General features: G+C 39.6%; 2 protein-coding genes across 3 annotated transcripts in view; one reads left to right on the top strand and one right to left on the bottom strand.

The window, feature by feature from the left end:
* The window catches only part of LOC133577491 (protein MTSS 1-like), a 55,336-nt gene extending 49,242 nt beyond the window's left edge, over window positions 1-6,094 (bottom strand). Inside the window, exon 1 of one of the 2 annotated variants that reach the window (XM_061931362.2) lies at window positions 5,647-6,094. In XM_061931362.2, coding sequence (XP_061787346.1) covers window positions 5,647-5,718 — 72 coding nt within the window. In that variant the 5' untranslated portion in view covers window positions 5,719-6,094. The remainder of the gene's footprint in view (window positions 1-5,646) is intronic. The other variant, XM_072912597.1, reaches the window with a different exon arrangement.
* Window positions 6,095-8,625: 2,531 nt separating this feature from the next.
* Window positions 8,626-14,781, top strand: LOC133577328 (uncharacterized). Its single transcript, XM_061931048.2, has 2 exons — window positions 8,626-9,226; window positions 12,794-14,781. Exons 1-2 carry the CDS (start codon window positions 9,034-9,036, stop codon window positions 13,663-13,665), a joined length of 1,065 nt encoding a protein of 354 aa, XP_061787032.1. The 5' UTR covers window positions 8,626-9,033; the 3' UTR covers window positions 13,666-14,781.
* The last annotated feature ends 857 nt before the right edge of the window (window positions 14,782-15,638 follow it).

Raw genomic sequence — 15,638 nt, forward strand, 5'->3', positions numbered from 1 at the left:
CTGTGGACTGGACTCTTACTGTTATGCTGGATCCACTATGGACTGGACTCTCACAATATTATGTTAGACCCACTCGACATCCATTGCATTCGGTCTCCCTAGAGGGGGGGGGGGTTACCCACATATGCGGTCCTCTCCAAGGTTTCTCATAGTCATTCACATCGACGTCCCACTGGGGTGAGTTTTTCCTTGCCCTTATGTGGGCTATACCGAGGATGTCGTTGTGGCTTGTGCAGCCCTTTGAGACACTTGTGATTTAGGGCTATATAAATAAACATTGATTGATTGATTGATTGATATATATATATATATATATATATATATATATATATATATATATATATATATACAGTACATATAGTATTTAAGATTTGTTTAGTCTTCCTAAAATATTTGTCGTTGGTCTTTTTTCTGACGATACTCATAATCAACAAATTAAAGGGAAAATCATGCAAATGTAATAAAGTAAAAATGATCTGTATTTGTTTCTGTAACACCGGCCCGGTAGTTACTCTATATCGGATTCTGTGTTTCCCACGAGACTGTATTCTATTAGTATGAGCAAATCTAATTTAATGCTTTTTAATACCATTTTTAAAGTACCGCATATTAGGGCTGGGCGATATGACCTTTTTTTAATATCTCGATATTTTTAGGCCATGTCACGATACACGATATATATCTCCATATTTTGCCTTAGCCTTGAATGAACACTTGATGCATATAATCACAGCAGTATGATGATTCTATGTGTCTACATTAAAACATTCTTGTTCAAACTTCATTAATATATGCTCATTTTAAACTTTCATGCAGAGAGGGAAATCACAACTAAGTCAATCTACCAAAACTATATTTATTAAACAGTTATTAAGCAGTGGCACAAACATTCATGTCATTTCCAAAACAGAAAGTGCAAGATTGTCAGAGACATTTTCATACAGTGTTGATGTGGAAATAGTTGCCTCGGCATTTTGTTGGTGTGGCACCGAACGGAGATGTTGACATGCGGAGTTTCAAGCACTCTTCATTCTCTAGCGGGTGACTTTTCCAAATGATGCTACACATTAGCAGTAATGCTACTTTTTGTAGCAACGCTTTTGCCCCACACTTGACATATTACGGTTGTCTGTTCGACATATTCCCGCTTGAAGCCAAACCACCGCCAGACGATGGTTTGGCGCTGTTTTTCTTGGGAATGAATTCTTCCTTCATTTGTTACCAGATTCGCACCTTCTTTCTCTTGTATTACCACTCGCACCACAGCTAACGTTACCCATGCCGCTACCTCTCCGCTCCGCGGGGGCGTATACGTATGTGACGTATGTAAGAAGGTGCGCTTGTTTTACGTCTCTGTGAGAAGGAGAGACAACAAAGAGTGAGAAACGCCTGCAGCTAAAAGCAACTGCGTGAGAACGTATACTCGAATATCACGATATAGTCATTTTCTATATCGCACAGAGACAAACCCGTGATATATCGAGTATATCGATATATCGCCCAGCCCTACCGCATATGGTTATAAAATATTGTCAAACTATGAGAATTGTGTGTATACACACAATTGCAACTTTTGACAATGATAATCTTAAACAGTTGAAAAGTTTACCTTAACTGTTACTATCTGGTGGATTAGAACTGGCTCGCAAAGAATGTTTAATCTGAGAATGTATTTGTATTTATTTTTGTGTAGTGGTAGCAGCAGCTGACAGTTGTGGTGGCTACAGCAGACGTGCCTTTGTTGGTTATGCCAAAGAAATTTGACTGCTGCCTGCCTCTGCTAATGTTAGCCAAGTTAGCTGGTGTGTGTTTGAACTGGAGACTGAAATAAAGGAGTCGTGCATGGAACAAGCTCAGCTTCCTCATTAACATAACAAGATGTCAGAGTTACAGCATGAGGAAAGAATGGCAAAATTTGGGCCCCCGGAGTCGTTTGATTTTGCCGTCCAGTGGAATGTCCGCTACGGAGGCAATGCTTGCGGACCTTACAAGACCTCTTGCGTCCAGTTTGAAAGCCAGACACGAAGAAAATTAAAAAAAACACGGACAGTCGTAGCAGTTTATCGCTGACCGCAACGTTCTTAAGTTAACTTTCATTCATCGTTTTGATTGATTGACATATCGACCCAGGCCCACTCCTACATATGTATTACATTTTTTAATGCCTTTGGACATGGTATTTAATGCTTTTTAATGACATTTAAAGGAGAACTGCACTTATTCTGAAATTTTGCCTCTCGTGTACAATCATTATTTTTTTTAATGTGTTCTAACTCATAAATAAACGTAAATAAAAGTCCGCTAATGGGAGGTCTCCTATTCCGCCCACAAAACCCAATGAATAACCATCCAAAAACCGCCAACAATACTCCATTTACATTTCGTGACTTGAATATTAACCAAGTATTAGTGATACTGTTGTTATAAGCGCTAACGCAGACAAACTATTTGATCACAAGCATTTGTGCCAATGTTTACATGATCAACTTATTAGCTGCTTCCTCGCTTCCTTGCCAGTGGAAGTTTATTGTTGGTCATGAATCATGCGTCCCACCTGGACAGATGAAGTCTGAGGAGGTAATCCAATAAATTGGTACACTTTGACAGCCAATTTAGACCCGGAAATGGCGAGAACGACACGAAAAGACACTTGGCCCCGACACCTGTTTCTTCGCGAGGATTATGAGTAATGTATCCTCTAAATGGGAATTAATGAACATCCTAGCAGTCGGCATCCTAATGACAGCAGACATTGAACAGTAAGTTATGTTTTATTGTGTTTGTTGGCTTTGTTGTACCCAATCCAAACAACCTTTCCTACTCGTTGCGCAAAAAACCTGCAGCCAACACAAAAAGTCAACACATATTGTCACACTTAACAGAACCTGCTCGGCGAACTTAGTGGATAATTTAAAAAACGTCCATAGATAATTAAAAATTACGCTAATTTAAAGCCACTTCAATCCCTGCTGGGATAAATGCAAAACACTCTCTCTACGCATCTTCATGTTTAGTGCATCCTATCTTAGCTGCTTGATATTTCTGATTGAATACAAAACTTTATGGAGGTCATCACGGTGAGAGTCAAACATTCACATACTCTAAGTACCCAATTATATTAATTATTAATGAAAAATCCATCCATCCATTCATTTTCTACCGCTTGTCCCTTAACAATGCACTATATTTATATTTATATATATACATACATACAGTATATTTGTACACACATACAGTACAGGCCAAAAGCTTGGACACACCTTCTCATTCAATGGGTTTTCTTTATTTTTATGACTACCGATATTTACATTGTAGATTGTCACTGAAGGCATCAAAACTATGAATGAACACATGTGGAGTTATGTACTTAACAAAAAAAGGTAAAACACCGGTAAACATGTTTTACATTCTAGTTTGGTTTTTTTTCAAATTAGCCACCCTTTGCTCTGATTACCGTTTTGCACACTCTTGGCATTCTCTCGATGAGCTTCAAGGGGTAGTCCCCTGAAAGGGTTTTCACTTCACAGGTGTCATAGTTTTGATGCCTTCAGTGACAATCTACAATGTAAGTAGTCATGAAAATAAAGAAAACACATTGAAATGAGAATGTGTGTCCAAACTTTTGGCCTGTACTGTCCATATACACACATATATACACACACAAATGATATACTGTGTATATATATATATATATATATATATATATATATATATATATATATATATATATATATATATATATATATATATATATATATATATATATATGCATATATATATATATATATATATATATATATATATATATATATATATATATATATATATATATATATATATATATATATATATATATATATATGTATATATATATGTATGTATATATATATATATATATATATATATATATATATATATATATATATATATATAAGTGGAGGAGTTCATGTACCTCGGAGTCTTGTTCATGAGTGAGGGAAGAGTGGATCGTGAGGTCGACAGGTGGATCGGTGCTGTATCGATCCGTTGTGGTGAAGAAGGAGCTGAGCCGGAAGGCAAAGCTCTCAATTTACCGGTCGGTCTACGTTCCCATCCTCACCTATGGTCATGAGCTTTGGGTTATGACCGAAAGGACAAGATCACGGGTACAAGCGGCCGAAATTAGTTCCTTCCGCCGGGTGGCGGGGCTCTCCCTTAGAGACAGGGTGAGAAGCTCTGCCATCCGGGGGGAGCTCAAAGTAAAGCCGCTGCTCCTCCACATCGAGAGGAACCAGATGAGGTGGTTCGGGCATCTGGTCAGGATGCCACCCGAACGCTTCCCTAGGGAGGTGTTTAGGGGAAGCCCGACCGGTCGGAGGCCACGGGGAAGACCCAGGACACGTTGGGAAGACTATGTCTCCCGGCTGGCCTGGGAACGCCTCGGGGTCCCACGGGAAGAGCTGGACGAAGTGGCTGGGGAGAGGGAAGTCTGGGCTTCCCTGCTTAGGCTGCTGCCCCCGCGACCCGACCTCGGATAAGCGGAAGAAGATGGATGGATGGATATATATATATATGCAGATTTAAACATGTACACATGTACCACCACTGAACCCTCTTGCTCCATCTTCTTATTCTCTGGCGGACCAGGTGCATGTAAGATTTTTTTTAAAGAAACAGAGCTACGATGCCTTCCACTCGACAAGCTACGTTCACAGACAGTCGGATTATAAATGTCATTATGAGCGAGGGGGAACAGTTAGGTGAATGTATGGCTGCCACAACTAAATGAATGTACAGGAAAATACTGCACATCAATATCAAAATAGGCAACATTGTCCATCTGTACTAAAACACATTCATGGAGAATGAATGATGAAAGGACAAAGTGTGGCCCGTTTGGATGAAGCAACAAGGTCTGCTGTGTTTCCATGGCGACCGTGCGAGACTGATACAGCAGTTTCAGCCCCAGCCTCCTAAACCCCCCCGACCCCCACCCCGCCTCCTCCTTTGATTATCTCAACTGTGAAACCTCTCAAAAAAAACCAAAAAAAACCCAAATAATCCGGACTTGATCATCACATGTTTTAAAGGAAGTACAATAAAGAAAACACCTAAAAAGGCACATTTTGGGAACGAGTCGATCCACGGCGATGTGGTTCCGGCAGAAGCAATACCCTAAAAAAAACAAAACAGTACCAACACCAGAGTTGTGTTCGTGTACACTACGATGCTGGGAAAATTGGCGATTCCACTACACCAAACTGAAGGACGCGCACACGGGACAAAAAAACCCCCAAAAACGAGCTCCAACAGACATGGCGTCTCCACCACAGTGACGCAGGAAAACGCACACGTGCGATGACAGTTGGAATCAGTACCAAATAATCTAAGACACATTTGACCTTTCACCTCAGGGATCGGAACTTTGTGCGTGAAAAATCAATCTTGTCCAGGCACATGTTGACTATACTCTGAAGCTCCTCATATTACTGATGTATTAATAGCTTTCTTCTATTGGTCATGTGACCTCACCCCCCTTTTCCCAGGTGGCATAGGGGAGGGGATATATAGGTAAGAAGAGGGTGCGGCACCTTCCTCGGATCCCCTCCTTAACCAATGAAATGAATGAAACTTAACAAGTCTGATATTAATATTATTATTGATTACCTTCATGTCGCCTATGACGGTCTGGAAGAGCCCCCCCAGGGCGCTGCACTCCCTCTCCATGGCCGCCTCCATCTTGGCTCGGTGGGCTTGCGGTCACTCGGAGCTTGTGATGTCCATAAATCAAAGGAACGGCGTGAACGTGGATGAGGTTGGGAGGGGGTGCGCCTCGGTGGCTGGAGCTGATGGCGCACCAAAGGCGGACAGAAGCGGCAGCGGCAGCGAGCGCGGGCGTTTAGTTGACCCCCAGGGGGAATCGAACCCGTGTCCCCGAAAGCAGGCGCATGCGTGGGGAGGCGGAGAAGCGCACGGCGCGGCCGGAGAGGATCATCATCATCATCATTATCATCATCTTCTTCTTCTTCCTTTTTCCCCCCTCTCTCCACCCGCTACAAGAGGCACGCGCCGGGAACGCGCCTGGGCTGCCGTGACCGCGCGTCAACTTGACCACGCCCTCTGATGGAACCTTAGTTTGTTAATGGCCGGTGGGCGGGGCTAGATAAGGTACCGGAAATAACACACATTACATACGATGCACAAAATGAGAACTTTCCTTCTATACAAGTATATCCATATCAAGTTAGTCAAATCGTCGATTAGTGCTGGTCCGAATCTGTCAGAAAAATGTTACATATTTACATATTTACGTCGACGAACGTCATCTGTTGCTGCGTCAGGCGGAGACGTTTAAGACAAACAGTACCACCTTGCGGCTGAAAACAGGCGGTGCGATGATGGATGACGTAATAATATTTGGTCACTTGTTTTTAAAAACACCGCCGTTAGACATCACATTTATCAGTATTTATTGCCACCTTTCCCAACTTCTTTGTCACGTGTTGCTGGCATCAAATTCTAAAGTTAATGATTATTTGCAAAAAAAAAAAAAAAATGTTTATCAGTTTGAACATCAAATATGTTGTCTTTGTAGCATATTCAACTGAATATGAATTGCAAAGGATTTGTAAATCATTATATTCCGTTTATATTTACATCTAACACAATTTCCCAACTCATATGGAAACGGGGTTTGTATATGCATACTACTTTTAGCTATTTGGCTGTTCTAGTTTTTATTTGTATTTCATCCATCCATCCATCCATTTTCTACCGCTTATTCCCTTTGGGGTCGCGGGGGGCGCTGGAGCCTATCTCAGCTACAATCGGGCAGAAGGCGGTGTACACCCTGGACAAGTCGCCACCTCATCGCAGGGCCAACACAGATAGACAGACAACATTCACACTCACATTCACACACTAGGGCCAATTTAGTGTTGCCAATCAACTTATCCCCAGGTGCATGTCTTTGGAAGTGGGAGGAAGCCGGAGTACCCGGAGGGAACCCACGCAGTCACGGGGAGAACATGCAAACTCCACACAGAAAGATCCCGAGCCCGGGATTGAACCCATGACTACTCAGGACCTTCGTATTGTGAGGCAGATGCACTAACCCCTCTGGCACCGTGAAGCCCTTATTTGTATTTATTTTTTTAATTATCTTTTTATTTTTATTTTTTTAATACACTGTAGCACTTTGAGGTTGTTTACTCAATGTAAAGTGCTTTTTACAAATACAATCTATTATTATTATTATTATTATGTAAACCAGGGGTCACCAACCTTTTTGAAATCAAGAGCTACTTCTTGGGTACTGATTAATGCAAAGGGCTACCAATTTGATACACACTTAAATAAATTGCCAGAAATAGCCAATTTGTTCAATTTACCTTTAACTCTATGTTATTATTAATAATTAATGATATTTATCTTTGTGGAAACCCTGATCATCTTAATGATTTCTCACAATAAATATAAATAGAAACAGATCAACATGAATATGCAACACTTTATTTTATATTTTCTCTAAGTGCACATTTTTCAAATTGAACATTTTCAAATGATCACTTCTAAGACAGTCTTGTGAAATCACAATATCCCATTTTAACTAGCTAGCCACTAACATTTTTATAAAAGAGGAGAAAACACGTAAAAAATGAAAATTTAATTTTGAAACATGGTTTATCTTCAATTTCGACTCTTTAAAATTCAAAATTCAACCGAAAAAAAGAAGAGAAAAACTAGCTAATTCGAATCTTTTTGAAAGAATTTATGAAACATTCTTAGTAATTTTTCCTGATTAAAATTAATTTTAGAATTTTGATGACATGTTTTAAATAGGTTAAAATCCAATCTGCACTTTGTTAGAATATATAACAAATTGGACCAAGCTATATTTCTAACAAAGACAAATCATTATTTCTTCTGGATTTTCCAGAACAAACATTTTAAAAGAAATTCAAAAGACTTTGAAATAAGATTTAAATTTGATTCTACAGATTTTCTAGATTTGCCAGAATAATTTTTTTGAATTTTAATCATTATAAGTTTGAAGAAATATTTCACAAATATTCTTCGTCGAAAAAACAGAAGCTAAAATGAAGAATTAAATTAAAATGTATTTATTATTCTTTACAATAAAAATTTTTTTTTACTTGAACATTGATTTAAATTGTCAGGAAAGAAGAGGAAGGAATTTAAAAGGTAAAAATCCTAAAATCATTTTTAAGGTTGTATTTTTTCTCTAAAATTCTCTTTCTGGAAGTTGTAAGAAGCAAAGTAAAAAAAATAATGAATTTATTTAAACAAGTGAAGACAAAGTCTTTAAAATATTTTCTTGGACTTTCAAATTCTATTTGAGTTTTGTCATTAAAAATGTCGAGCAAAGCGAGACCAGCTTGCTAGTAAATACATACAATTTTAAAAATAGAGGCAGCTCACTGGTAAGTGCTGCTATTTGAGCTATTTTTAGAACAAGCCAGCGGGCTACTCATCTGGTCCTTACGGGCACCGCGTTGGTGACCCCTGATGTAAACACTTATGGCTGTCCATGTGATCTTATTGTTCTGTCTTTATACATTTTTTTCCAATTGGAATATATTTTTACAGTCTTTTTTCTCATTGTAAAGAGAACTCCATAGTTTAACCCCCACCACTGATATACACATTTTTTTTAAAGTTGGCCTTGAATACTGATGTTCGAAATGACCTTTTCCGGTTCTCCGCTCCAGTAGGTGGCGGTAATGCGCAAAATAGCGCCAAATAGTCGCAAATAAAACACCGGGACGAAGCAACGTGTTTAACAACCACAGAAGAAGACATCAAAACATGGCGTCTGTGGCAAGTAACAATTGTTCGCTTCTTCTTTAAAAGACCCACACAAAAGAGTAAAAATACAACAATTTCGTAAACGCAGCCTTTGGTTTAGTCGCTACTTTTGACCGTACGTCCACCACGGACACATACTGTTATCTTGTTCGTAGACAAGGCGTAAGTAAAGTAGCTTACGAGCTAAACAAAGCGTGTCGGACAAGCGAGTATCCTTGCCTAAACATGTGCAAAGTCCAAAAGCTGAGAGCGTTGGTGAATCAGCGACTCGCTGCTGCTGTTCAGGAAATATTTGTAGCGTTTGAAAGAACCCTAGCAGAGTACGATGAGGAACTTTCTCGAACGAAAGAGGAGATGGAGCGACAACGTCAACTCCTGGACGCCGTTTTCCATCCGGAAGTCCGTGTACAAAACGCAGGTTTGTTGACTTTTTTTAATGCATGACTGGCAACACAACTCTTAAAGGCCTACTGAAATGACATGTTTTTATTTAAACGGGGATAGCAGATCCATTCTATGTGTCATACTTCATCATTTTGCGATATTGCCATATTTTTGCTGAAAGGATTTAGTAGAGAACAGGGGTGCTCACACTTTTTCTGCAGGCGAGCTACTTTTCAATTGATCAAGTCGTGGGGATCTACCTCATTCATATATATCATTTACATTTACTTATTTATGAAATATACGTTTTTGTTAACAAGTTAAAGGTGTTTAATGATAATGCAAGCATGTTTAACACATATAATTCATATTGTTAAAAAATTAAAGGTGTTTAATGATAATACAAGTATGTTTAATACATATAGTTAATATTGTTAACAAGTAAAAGGTGTTTAAAGATAATGCAAGCATGTTTAACACATATAGTTAATATTGTTAAAAAATTAAAGGTGTTTAATGATAATACAAACATGTTTAATACATATAGTTAATATTGTTAACAAGTTAAAGGTGTTTAATGATAATACAAGCATGTTTAACACATAGTTAATATTGTTAAAAAATTAAAGGTGTTTAAAGATAATACAAGCATGTTTAACACATATAGTTAATATTGTTAACAAGTTAAAGGTGTTTAAAGATAATACAAGCATGTTTAACACATATAGTTAATATTGTTAATAAGTTAAAGGTGTTTAAAGATAATACAAGCATGTTTAACACATATAGTTAACTATGTTAATAAGTTAAAGGTGTTTAAAGATAATACAAGCATGTTTAACACATATAGATTCCTTTCTTTCATGAAGACAAGAATATAAATTGGTGTATTACCTGATTCTGATGACTTGCATTGATTGGAATCAGACAGTGGTGCTGACAATGTCCGCATTTTCGAATGGAGGAGAAAAAAAGTCCTCCTTTCTGTCCAATACCACATGAAAGTGTTTGGTTTTTGGCATCTTATTTGTCCAGCTTCCGTACTCCTTTGTATACACTTTACAAGAAATACATTGTCGGCAAACTCCGTAGCTTGCTAGCTTGTGCACGCCAGCTTTCTGAGACTCTTATTTTGTTAGCGCAACTGTGCAGTCGGTCTTTGGAGTTTTGACGACAGGTACGGCGCCAGAGTCTGTTGAAATAAAGTGTTTCTCGCCTTCCAGTCGGTAATTTTAATGAGCTGGCAGCAGCCAGCGTCATCTCAGAAGACCCTCGGGTGCCGTGAATGTCAATCAAGTGACGAAAGTGACGTCATAGTGAAGATTTATGATCGCTCATTTTTAGGACTATTTTTTTAATGCCTGGCTGGTGATCGACTGACACACCCTCCGATATCGACCGGTAGCTCGCGATCGACGTAATGAGCACCCCTGGTATAGAACAACGACGATAAAGTTCGCAACTTTTGGTCGCTGATAAAAAAAAAAGCCTTATCTGTACCGGAAGTAGCGTGACGTCACAAGTTGAAAGTCTCCTCACATTTCCCCATTGTTTACACCAGCAGCGAGAGCGATTCGAACCGAGAAAGCGATGATTAACCCATTAATTTGAGCCAGGATGAAAGATTCGTGGATGAGGAACGTGAGAGTGAAGGACTAGAGTGCAGTGCAGGACGTATCTTTTTTCGCTCTGACCGTAACTTAGGTAAAAGGGCTCATTGGATTCCACACTCTCTCCTTTTTCTATTGTGGATCACGGATTTGTATTTTAAACCACCTCGGATACTATATCCTCTTGAAAATGAGAGTCGGGAATGCGAAATGGACATTCACAGTGACTTTTATCTCCACGACAATACATCGGTGAAGCACTTTAGCTTTGGAGCTAACGTGATAGCATTGTGCTTAAATGCAGATAGAAACAAAAGAAATAAGCCTCTGACTGGAAGGATAGACAGAATTAAGATCAACAATACTACCAAACTCTGGACCTGTAACCACACGGTTAATGATGTACCGCCTGACAAAGCCTAGCAATGCTGTTGCTAACGACGCCATTGAAGCTAACTTAGCTACAGGACTCGACAGAGCTATGATAAAAACATTGCTCTCCACCTACGCCAGCTCTCATCTGCTCATCAACACCGGTGCTCACCTGCGTTCCAGCGATCGACGGCACGACGAAGGACTTCACCCGATCATCGGTGCGGTCGGCGGCTAGCGTCGGATAGCGTCTGCTAGCCCAGTGTTTTTCAACCACTGTGCCGCGGCACACTAGCGTGCCGTGAGATACAGTCTGGTGTGTCGTGGGAGATTATCTAATTTCACCTATTTGGGTTAAAAATATTTTTTGCAAACCAGAAATTATCGTCTGCAAATGATGTGTTGTTGTTGAGTGTCGGTGCTGTCTAGAGCTCGGCAGAGTAACCGTGTAATACTCTTCCATATCAGTAGGTGGTAGCCGGTAGATAAATGCTTTGTAGATGTCGGGAACAGCGGGAGGCAGCGTGCAGGTAAAAATGTATCTAATGCTTAAACCAAAAATAAACAAAAGGTTGGTGCCCCTAAGAAAAGGTATTGAAGCTTAGGGATGGCTATGCAGAACAAAACTAAAACTGTACTGGCTGCAAAGTAAACAAAAACAGAATGCTGGACGACAGCAAAGACTTACTGTGGCGCAAAGACGGCGTCCACAAAGTACATCCGAACATGACTTGACAATCAACAATGTCCCCACAATGAAGGATAAAAAAAACAAAATCTTCTTGATTGCTAAAACAAAGTAGATGCGGGAAATATAGCTGAAAGGTAAAACATGAAACTGCTACAGGAAAATACCAAAAAAAGAGAAAAAGCCATTAAAATAGGAGCGCAAGACAAAAACTAAAACAATACACACAGGAAAACAGCAATAAACTCCAAATAAGTCAGGGCGTGATGTGACAGGTGGTGAAAGTACACCTACTTTGAGACAAGAGCTATAGTGATGCATGCTTGGTTATGGTTTAAAGTCATATCCAACAATTGCGACAACGACTTTTTACTGTCAACTGAGTTTCGTTTTTTAATGATGTCTGCTGGTGGTGTGCCTTTGGATTTATTCAACGCAAAAAATGTGCCTTGGCTCAAAAAAGGTTGAACAGCACCGTGCTATCCAACTCAAAGTCCTCCTGGTTGTGTTGCTATAGCCAGACGCTAATACACCGATCCCACCTACAGGTTTGTTCTTTGCAGTCTCCATTGTTAATTGAACAAATTTCAAAAGATTCACCAACACAGATGTCCAGAATACTGTGGGATTTTGCGATGTAAACAGAGCTTTTTGTATTGGATACAATGGTGACCAAATACTTCCGTTTCAACCATCGATGTCACGCGCAAACGTCATCATACCTAGACGTTTTCAACCGGAAGTTTCCCGGGAAATTTAAAATTGCACTTTATAAGTTAACCCGGCCGTATTGGCATGTGTTGCAATGTTAAGATTTCATCATTGATATATAAACTATCAGACTGCGTGGTCGGTAGTAGTGGCTTTCAGTAGGCCTTTAATATCGATGTATGGCCTGCTTTACCTTTTGTGTTATTGTGTGTGGGCGCAGACGTCCTACAGAGTCGAGAGATGATGAGCTCAGGGGTGGAGCCGAAGGTGGAGCCCCCCCACGTGAAAGAGGAAGAGCAGGAAGTGGATGTGGAAAAGTTCCACGTGAAGAGTGAAGAAGATGATGGAGAGCAAGTGGGGTGGTCACAGCTTCATCAAAGTGAGGAGGTGACGAGTCGTCATGGTGATGATGGAGGAAGACGCGAACGCGCCACTCAGGTTGTTCAACCTAACGGGGACACGATTGTAGCCTTTGTTCGCGGCAGCACGGACGAAAGTGACAGGAGCGACGTCGAAAGTGCGAGTCTTAACCCCGACAACGGGCTTTTCAAATGCCACGAGTGCGGGAAAACCTTTAGTCGGCTCTCGGACCTGAAAAGACATGCCCACTGTCACGCGGGAGACCGGCCGTTCAGCTGCGCCCTTTGCAGCTACCGATTCCAAACGCGCTCGTTGTTGGAGCGGCACACCCGCTGTCACACCGGGGAGAAACCTTACAGCTGCTCGCTCTGCGACTCCACCTTCAGCCGGCGCTCGGGGCTGCAGGATCACATGAGGATCCACACGGGGGAGAAGCCCTTCTCGTGTTTGGTGTGCCACAGCCGCTTCACCAAGCGCTACACGCTGGTGCTGCACATGAGGACCCACACCGGCGAGAAGCCCTTCGTCTGTCGGTTCTGTGGCAAGGCCTTTTCTCAGCAGGGGGTCATGAGGATACACATGCGCATACACACCGGGGAGAAGCCGTTTGGCTGCGACGCGTGCGATAGGCAGTTTGCGAGGAAATACCAGCTGGAAAGACATCGCTGTGTTGGTCGGAGAAGCGACGCTGAACGTTGGATTCCTGTCACCTCACACACTTCGAGTAGTTGAATTTATGGTGGCGAAGTCAAACGCTTTTTTCATGTTTTCCTGGCGATTGAACCACTGACCATTACGAGTCAATCCACCCCAGGGCATCTCTACCAATGCTGTGACTGAATAATGGGTTTTCAGTTCTTACTGTAAAGCGCTTTGAGTGTCTAGAAAAGCACTACATAGACCTACTCCATTATTATAGTACTTCTATATACTTCATCTAGCACACATGTTTTAAATCAGTTATAGGTATCGAGTGAAATTACTGCCACAACCCCACAAACAAGTTGTTACTCTAGCCCAACAATTTACAGGTGTAAAAAACATTTTATGCAAGTAAAAAAAATTAACAAAAATTTTTAGAATAAAAACAATTTTCTGCAAGCACAAATATGATTTACAAGTAAAAAAACAAAACAATTTCTGCAAGTAAAAAAGAAACAATTTTCTGAAGGTAAAAAAAAACAATTCATAATATAAAAGCAAATTTCTGCAAGTAAAAAAAAAACTATTCATAATATAAAAACTATTTTCTGCAAGTAAAAATACAATCTACATGTATAAAATATATATATATTTTTTCTGCAAGTAAAAATACAATTTACAGTTTTTTCAGCAACTAAAAATAAGATTCGCAAGTATAAGAAAACTATTTTTTGCAAGTAAAGAAAACATTTTTAGCAAGTAAAAAAACATTTCACATGTATAAAAAAACATTTTTTGCAAGTAAAAAAATATTTGCAAGTTAAACAATTTTCTGCAAGTGAAAAATTTATACAAAACTATTTTCTGCAAGTTAATAAACGATTTGCAAGAATTAAAAACAATTTTATGCAAGTAAAAAACAATTTGCGCAGGGTGGAATAATCAGTGTTGGGACTAAGTAACGCGTTACAAAGTAATTTTCGGCGGTAACTAGTAGTCTAACGCGTTATTTTTTATATTCAGTAACTGAGTTACCGTTACTACATGATGCGTTACTGCGTTATTTTACGTTATTTTTTATATAGTATCGGCTAGAAACCGAGAAGATCTGAGTGTGTTTTACTGGAGCGCTGCGGTGCCGTCCTTCTGATTATTCCTGTGTCACAAGAGGCGCGCTGTGTGTGTGTGTGTGTGTGTGTGTGTGTGTGTGTGGGGGGGGGGTCCAAGTTCCTGGACACAATGGACAGTGAGCACATAAACATGAAAAGCGAGCTAAAGAAAACACTCCAAACTCTGCCTCTGCTCATCATTCCGCACTGAAGGGACACACACTCTGTCAATTCTCTTATATACTCTTTCATTCTATACTTCTAGAGTGTTTGATTATCACATCACTCTAAATGTATAGACTATAAAGTTCACAAACAAAGAGGGATCCTAGTGGGCCAGGCCAATCTTTCCTTATCTCTAAACTAAAACTTGGGAAATACGTAGTGTTCTGGGCTTCACTGAAGACATGATTTTATTTCACAATTCCTTGAGAGAGAAAAAACGCCTGGTTAGGCTTTGTGTGTATAGCAGTATGTGTGCTGTATATAGTGACATGACATATAATCACATCATGTGTGCCTTCCTTGGGTGAAGCCAGGGTTACAGCTATGTCGTGACATGTTGTTACTATGCTGTTTGTTACTTATGTATGTTATGTTGCAGCTATTTAAAATAGTCTTGTCAATTTGTTCTGGCCCAAAATAAATTGGCCCTTTGAAGCATATCTTTGTCTTTGTGTGTTGTATGTATGATTTTTAAACAGATACACCTTTTTACCTTTTAAATTCCTTCCTCTTCTTTCCTGAAAATTTAAATCAATGTTCAAGTAAATTTATTTTTTTTATTGTAAAGAATGATAAATACATTTTAATTTAATTCTTCATTTTAGCTTCTGTTTTTTCGACGAAGAATATTTCTGAAATATTTCTTCAAACTTATGATTAAAATTCAAAAAAATTATTCCGGCAAATCTAGAAAATCTGTAGAATCAAATTTAAATCTTATTTCAAAGT

The sequence above is a fragment of the Nerophis lumbriciformis genome, linkage group LG37, assembly GCF_033978685.3.
Source record: "Nerophis lumbriciformis linkage group LG37, RoL_Nlum_v2.1, whole genome shotgun sequence".
NCBI lineage: Eukaryota > Metazoa > Chordata > Actinopteri > Syngnathiformes > Syngnathidae > Nerophis > Nerophis lumbriciformis.

Bases quoted from the DNA above. Each gene is read 5' to 3' on its own strand.
- LOC133577328 (XM_061931048.2), top strand. From the start codon at position 9,034: ATGTGCAAAGTCCAAAAGCTGAGAGCGTTGGTGAATCAGCGACTCGCT. The intron at 9,227-12,793 runs GTTTGTTGACTT...GTGTGGGCGCAG, and splicing joins AGTCCGTGTACAAAACGCAG to ACGTCCTACAGAGTCGAGAG.